Here is a 7,596-nt window from a genome sequence, read left to right on the forward strand (position 1 = left end):
TAAACAGCAAAGCATTAGGGAAAAGCGGGCAGCTGCCCCTGGCCCCACGACATTTTGATTATTTTTCTTCTAGTGTCTTTTTCCTGCATATTTTGTAGAGAAGAAAGTGTGTGTAAAATTCTGGATCCTGCACACTTCACTTGTCAGCAACGCAGACACACGCATGTTACTCACCCTTCACAATCATGTTAATACCTGCGTAATGTTCCATCCTCATGCAGAAGGTCTCAAAGTGTGGTCTAGGGACCCCTAGGGACCCCCGAGACCCACTCAGGGGTCTGCCGGGCCAAAACCACTTTCATAATGAGATTAAGATGTGATTTTCCTTGTTGACTCTGTTCTCTCCTGAGAGTCCAACGGAACTGTCCGGAGGCTACAGGATGGGTGACCTCACGGCTGACCAAACACAGACCGGACGTGGGAATCCAGCTGCCGTGTATTAAGCCAGATATTAATGAGATTTGCCAAACTGTCCGGCAACGCCAGTCTGTTTGCTGAAAAGACTCACATGGTAACAGACAAAGACCTACTATGCTGCTTCAATGAATTAACGAATATTTTAGGATTTCCTCCATTTTGATTTCCAATATCGTAAATATCGACACAGCCCACTTCAACAAAAGCTCTTGGGGGTTCTCAATAAGTCTGCGCTGCCGGGGTCCCCAGCCCTAAGGGTTCGGGTGCCGCTGCTACGGGCAGAGAGCGATCTGCTCACCCAGTGCTCTGTGGCTGGACGCGACGTGCCCCCTCAGAGCGTCCAGTGCCCCCCACCTCACCCCACTTAGGGGCTAGGGTGTGTGTACACGTTACGGGTACTTTAACTCCTCTTAGTTCCTTCAAAGACTGTCGGCTGGGCCTCCCACGGTGCCCCGAGCAAGCTGCTCAGCACAGACACAGGCAGAGAGGGGCTGTGGGGTGGGGGGAGATGGGGGCCGCGGGAGGAAGGGGAGAGGCAGCTTAGCTGGCGGGACGAAGTTCTCAGGTCGCCTCGCAGGGCTCAGAGGGGCCCGGCTTGGCCAGAGGGGAGAGAATTAGCAGGCGGGATGAGAGCGCTGGCAGAGAGAGCGATCATGTTCTGGGGGGACCCCCGACTGCTTTCCGGAGGCCTGGGGAGCACCAGCAGCAGTACCGTCTCATTACACCTCACACCTGTGCTGCACCCCACACCTGCCCTGCCCTGTATCCCAAGCCCATGCTGCACCCACCTGCCCAGCACTGCACCCCAAGAGCATGCTGCAACACCCCCCGTGCCCCTTAGAGGCAGGGAGGTGCCCGGCACACAGAGCGCGTTTCCCGGTTTTCTAGCGGGATGTGTGGAGGGAGCCGATGCTTGTGACTCTGCACCCTGCAACGTCTCCTCGAGCTTGGCAGATGAGGCCCAGTCTCAGAGCTGGAGAGGAGCCCCTGGATCAGAACCGCCGGGGGGCCTCGAAGGCCCGTGAGCCAACCTGGGCTCACTCAGCACCCGGAGAGTCGGCCTGCTGGACCCGGGCTCCCCACGCCCGAGGGTGGCGGGGGGACTGTGCCCCCAGAACTAGAGAGGGCTTGGCTCCAGAGCCTGCGACGTGGGCGACTCACCACGGCACCGACGCCGGGGGTTCAGGTGCTTCAGAGCTCAGGGGGTGCAGGTCTACGGAGGGTGCACTAGAAGTCAGTGCCTCGGTGAGCATTCTAGATAGCGCTGCCCCACTGGGCCACCGTCCTTTGGCTGGGAATGCCGGCATCGTGGAGCATCACACGGGGAGTGGCTGCTCCTCCATCCAACGCCCCCTCCTGGGTCCCCACTCCTCGCTCACTCGCTCCCGGGGTTGGCCTCCTGCACCCAACTCCCCAGTCACATGGGACCCTGAAATGAAACAGCCACAGGACGAAGGGGCCGGGGCATCGTCAAGCATTTGAAACGCGCTGCCAAGCTGAAGAGGGGGCCTTGGGGGTGGTCCTCGCGACAACTCCTTGGAACTTCATGCCCAACTGCAGCACCGAGGCCTGGGAGATGTCATTTCAGGAAGATCCTGGGGCTGCTGAAGTCCGAGGTGGCGCAGGGGGTCCGACAGGCCTGGCTCTGAGCCCTTGACCCAGAACGACGGCCAACAGACGGGGAGGCTGAGCGCGAGGCCAGGACCTGAGCCCCAGCCATCGTCCCTCCGCCCACCGGACAGATGTTGGAGGAACAGCTGACGCAGGGTGGCCTGCGTGTGGGCCCCGGGAGGGAGCAAGTCGGAGGCCCAGCCCAGCCCCGCCCTGGGGACACATGCCCAGCGGGGACAGGAACCAGTGCGGGGTGCTCTGCAGTGACACTGGACGCAGGTTTCTCGCTCTGCCGGCTGGAATGGCGTTGCCAGATCCTCCCTCCGAACCCTCACTCTCTGCACGAAGAGACCGAAGCCCGCGGCGGTGCCCCGCTGCCCCGAGCAGGACCGATGTCCCAGACACACAGGGATGCCACTGCAGCCAAGGACAGGGTGGGGGTGGCCCTCTGGGGACAGGACAGAAACCGTAAACAGGACTGGGGTGGGCTGGGCGGGGGAGGGAGCAGCACCAGCGACAGGAAGACGAGCTGAAGCCGCACAGTGGGGACACTGAAGCCGCACAGTGGGGACACTGAAGCTGCACAGTGGGGACACTGAAGCCGCACGGTGGGGACACTGAAGCCGCACAGTGGGGACACGCCAGTGGCCATGAAAAGCGCTGTGAGGATCTCGGGAGCATCTAGCAGGCCTGGGGCTCCAGAGACCGCCCCATGGGGCACGGCTGCTGTGACACCGGAGCAGGGTGCCATGGACACCCGAGCGGCGGCCGTGGAGACACTGTGTAAACCGAGATGCTGCGCTCGGGTGGCTCTGCCCTGCGTACCTGCAGCCTCCAGGCCACCGCTCGGGGACAGCGCGGCAGCGGACACGCATCTGGCCGGTCCCCGCAGCATCTCACAAGAGCACGGGAATGTCATTGAAAAGCACGAGCTGCCATGTGAACGCCACTCACGTTTCCCTATAACTTAACTGCCAGGCACCGGGCACCCTCGGTCCCTAGGAAGACCCCAGGGGAGGTGGCACTGGAAGCGCAGAGAGGCCTCACAATCGATAATGCCAGCAAGTGGCAGAGCTGGGGTCTGCGCACAAGAGACCCGAGTTCAGGGGAGGCCTTGCCTTGTCCTGCCGAGGCGGGGCGGAGCGAGGGGCACGAGGAAGCCGGTCCTGCAGAGGAGGGGTCTGGGGTCAGACCTTGGGTAGCTGCTGCTGTGACGACTGTGGCTGGGCCAGGCCGAGGGCCAGTGGCCGGACCCCCCTCCAACAGGCTGGACTCCTCCCCCGACCAGCTGGACTTGCAGATCTCCCCCAGCCGCTTGACCCAGACCCCAGACGGCGCCCTGGAGGGTCAGAGTGCCCAGGCAACTTCTGCATAAGGGACGGTCACGCTCACTTTTCTGGGACAGTAGGACTAGACTTTACATGAGTTTCTCAAACTCAGAACTTGATACTAGAAAATACACCGTCTACCCCCAAACTACCCCACTGACAGGAACCAGAAAGAATCCAGGGTCTCGGGCGGCTGGCCGGGAGCTGGCCCTGACGTCGGGGGAACCCGGTTCGGAGCTCGGCGACGCCCGGGCCGAGGTGGCAGCTCGTTCCTGGGCAACGGCCGTCTTTCCAGATGCAGTTCCCGATGAGTTTCTGGGTCCGGACGATTTGTCTTCTGCTGCACCGAACTCAGGTGGAGTCACACAGGGAAATGGCACCGGCGCCTCTACCCGCGTCACGCTCCACGGTGCCATCCTTCCCAGCCGAAGGACCGTGGCCTTGCAGAATGGCACCTCTCACCGAGTCACGAGTCACGGACTTCTAAACCAGAGCGCACGCGCCGCAGACCGCGAGGCAAGGCTTTCTCATTTTCACTGGATTCTTCGTTGAAAAAGAAAAGCAAATGAAGAAAACTTGGCAAGTCACGCGAGGGACGAAGACGCAGACAGGAACCCAGGCTCCTCCCACCTCCAGCAGAGAGGCCGCTGCTGGGCCTGGACACCTTCTCTTCCAGTCTTGTCTCCTTTGTGTGTTCGTAGAGTCGAGCTCGTTTAAGATAGGCAGTTTTTGTCCTCAGCTGCTTCCTGATGAAACTTTTCTTAAGTATTTTCTCCTGACAGTATAAACTTCTCACACCCAGGACTTGAACGCTCCCCCGCCCCGCCCCCAGAAAGCAAGTTTCCGAAGCATATGGATTTTTGTTTCTGCTTGTCCACTGCTGACTCCCGGGGCCTGGAGCCGGGCTTGGCACACCGGAGGCGTGTGGTGAACATTTGCTGACTGAGCGGATGATCCCATGGCTCGTGTCCGGTCACTCCCTCCACATTGGGGTGGTTCCTCGCTTTTCAGAGGGGACCATTGCTGTGGCCACGTCCCTGCTCGCACTTGGCTTAGGTGAAGGGCTATGTCTCTGTCCCAAATGCTGGGCCCTGCGCCAACCAGTGTCGGGGACGAGGGCTCAGGTTCTGGCTATGCCACGTACTGTCCTTGACCCTGGAGAGCTGCTCGTCCTTCCCTGGCCCTCGGTTTCCCCCCTGGGCGGGCGAGTGTGTTTGGTGTGCGCTGGAGCATCCTCCAGGTCCCTTCCAGCTCCGTGATGCAAACGCAGCAGCCGTGGGAACGGAAGTTGCTGAGCCTCCTCCCCAGGCTCTCCACCTGTCACGGGCTGAAATGTGTTCCCCCCAAATCCACACGTTGAAGTCCTGACCTCCAGGACCTCAGAATGTGACTGTGCTTGGAGATAAGCCCTTCATAGAGGTGATTAAGGTAAAATGAGGTCATTGGGATGGGCTTTCATCCAAACATGCCTGGTGTCCTTAAAAGAAGAGGCTAGGACACAGATGCACACAGAGGGACGACCATGTGGGGACACGGGGAGAAGGTGGCCATCTACACGCCAAGGAGAGAGGCGGCAGAGGAACGAACCCCGCCCACACCTCGCCCTCGGGCCTCCAGCCTCCGAGCTGGGAGAGGGTAAAGCGCTACTGTTTAAGGCCCGGTCTTACTCCGGAACCTTGCTGGGGCGGCCCTGGCAGACCAGCAGAACCCTCCACGAACCTCTGACCTCCGGGGGGAGGCCGCCTCCCGGACCTGCAGGGGACATCAGCATCAGCGACGATGGGTCCAGGACCCAGGCCCATCAGTGGCAGAGCTGGCACAGGTCCCCTCCCCGTTCCGGCCCTTTCCTCTGCCCCACCTTGTCCCACCTTGTGACCACATTATGAAGCCACTGCCACACTCATCACCATCTACCGGGCCCCTCGTGTATGGGCCAGCACGGCGGGCAAGGCTAGGGCATCCCCTCCATACGGTGGAGAGACTGAGGCACAGGGGACCCACGGCTAGTGCGCTGGACCCGGATCCAGGCCTTCTGCTGCAGGACGCCATCCCCTGCGACTTCCCTGGCCACTCGAAACCAACACCGAACAAAACGAGTGGCAACTGCACGAGGCCTCGCTGCCACCCGAGCCCTCTCAAGAGTGTCCTTGCTATCAGACTGACGGAGGACGCTCCTGCAGCCCTGGCGGCATAGGGGAAGGGGGAGCCTCCTAAAGGGCAGGTTGCCCATGTCCCTCAAGCTTTGACTGTCTGGCCCATCTGGGCGGCTGGAGACTGGACCACATATGCCCAGCCACACCTGCTGGCGCCGAGCTCCGGAACGATGCCAGCCTTCCACGGGGAGGGCCGTGGGGGGGCCTGCCTTTGATGGCGGAAGCCCCTGACTTGCCAGACGTGCGCAGTGGCCAGACATTAGCACCAAGTGCCAGGGACAAGGGACCACACTGCTGTCCCCCACCGTGAGTGTAGAGAAAATGACTGCTATGCAAATAATGGGCTGGGCACGAGTGACAGGTGGACAGCAGAGCATGCTCGCCGCCAGTTCCGAACGGCTGGATTAACTCAGGAAGACCAAGGTGAACTTGACCATCTAGCAATGTCCATCACAAGCTGTTAAGGACCTACTGTGTGCAGAGTTTCTCACTCGCACCTTACCCTCTCCAGGCAACCAGCCATTCTGCTTCTCTGCGTCAGGAAGCCAGCTCAGGAAGGTGCCACGATGTGCCCAAGACCACCGAGTGGACAGTACGGTTCAAACCCCAGTCCCCTTGCTCTTTCCAACCATGACTCCCATGGCCCCCGTGCCCGCATACCCCACCTCCAGGACAGCCACCAATGGGGGGATGACACGGCCCCTTCCAGGGTTCTCCCTGATGACAGGCAGGCCACAGGTATCAATTACAGTTACGGAAAGCCCCAAATTACCCTGCGTGCACTCCGCCATTATCCCCACCTCCCATTAGATAAACGTGTCTGGAGAGCCTACGAGACTGGGGGTACCCTGCTCCCAGGCCGCCTGCAGAGAGCAAGTTGTCCGTTTCAGAAACCCTCTTCTGGAGAATTCTGCCTCCCACCACCTGCCGTTTGCCCTCAGCCACTATCCCAGTGCCCACTGCCACACCGCAGGTGCTGCCTCCCTTCCTTGGTTGAGGGGGGGTGGTTTCCGCTGGGGGATCTCTGGGAACACTGACCCCTCAGGCTGAGAGCACACAGTAAGTGCTCACTATACGTACACCCCTCCAGTCTGATGCACCCTCTTCCCCATGGTTTTCACACTATGGCCAAGGGCCACACTGCAGTGTGGAGAGCCGGCCTCAGGAAAGAACGAGGAGCCAGGGAGCACCGAGGATCAGAGTCCCCGCCCCGCCGTGGGAGCTGAGCGAGTGACTACAGCGCGTGAGCCTAAGTCGCACCCTGAGAAATGGGGTATCGGCCCCTCCCCGCCAGGGAATGTTCAGACAAGCCCTCGCCCAGAGGCTGGGCCCCACGAGGCTCTCAAAACCAGGCCGCCACCCAGACTCCTAGCTTCAGGTCTCAGTTTCCCCAAGCGAACTAGGCGGGGCCGGCTGGTGGCTACGTGAGATTTTCCAGCGCCGCACAGAGGCGGTCATATCTGGTGGGTGCGGCGCAGGAGGCAGCGGGGTGACGCGCCAGAGACGATGCGCGGAGATCCGGGCGAGCCACACACACCTGCCGGCTCCCCGCCCCCAAATATGCCGCAGGCGAGCCCAGGGCGCCAGGGATCGCCCCCGACCCAGGACCTGAGCTCTGCGGGAGCCGCGCAAGGGCGGCGTCCCCTTCTGCAAAGCCCCCCACGTCAACATCACAGCTCTTGCAGTCAGGGCCTGTGGCGGCCCTGGACCTTGCCCAGACCCTGGCCCCCGCGTGCAGCCTGCGGCGGCCCCGGGCCCCAGGGCAAAGCGAAGGAGTGACGCCTTCCACCCGGGCCGGCATGGTGGGAAGGGGGTCTCCAGCCCGCGCAGCAGAGCTACGCTCCGGGGCGCAGGGCCAGGAGGCTACGCGACGGACGCTGGGGACTGCAAGACCCTGGCGCAAAAGTTGGGTGGAGCCGCTGGGCGATTTCCCTGAGCTGCAGGTGCAGCTCCCTCGGCCCTTGCTGCGCCGCGACCCAGCTCCGCGCCGCGCCGGTCCCGGGTCCCCACACTCACCTGCACTCATCGCAGCGACAGCTCGGACGGAGTCCGGCAGTCCCGGTGCTGCTGCGGCGCGACGCTCCTGC

General features: G+C 61.8%; 1 protein-coding gene across 1 annotated transcript in view; it reads right to left on the reverse strand.

The window, feature by feature from the left end:
* Positions 1-7,559, reverse strand: part of ABLIM2 (actin binding LIM protein family member 2) — a 100,011-nt gene extending 92,452 nt beyond the window's left edge. Inside the window, exon 1 of the mRNA XM_015595033.2 lies at positions 7,526-7,559. Coding sequence (XP_015450519.1) covers positions 7,526-7,535 — 10 coding nt within the window. The 5' untranslated portion in view covers positions 7,536-7,559. The remainder of the gene's footprint in view (positions 1-7,525) is intronic.
* Between the last annotated feature and the right edge of the window lie 37 nt (positions 7,560-7,596).

Source organism: Pteropus alecto, unplaced genomic scaffold (assembly GCF_000325575.1).
Source record: "Pteropus alecto unplaced genomic scaffold, ASM32557v1 scaffold5, whole genome shotgun sequence".
Taxonomy (NCBI): Eukaryota; Metazoa; Chordata; class Mammalia; order Chiroptera; family Pteropodidae; genus Pteropus; species Pteropus alecto.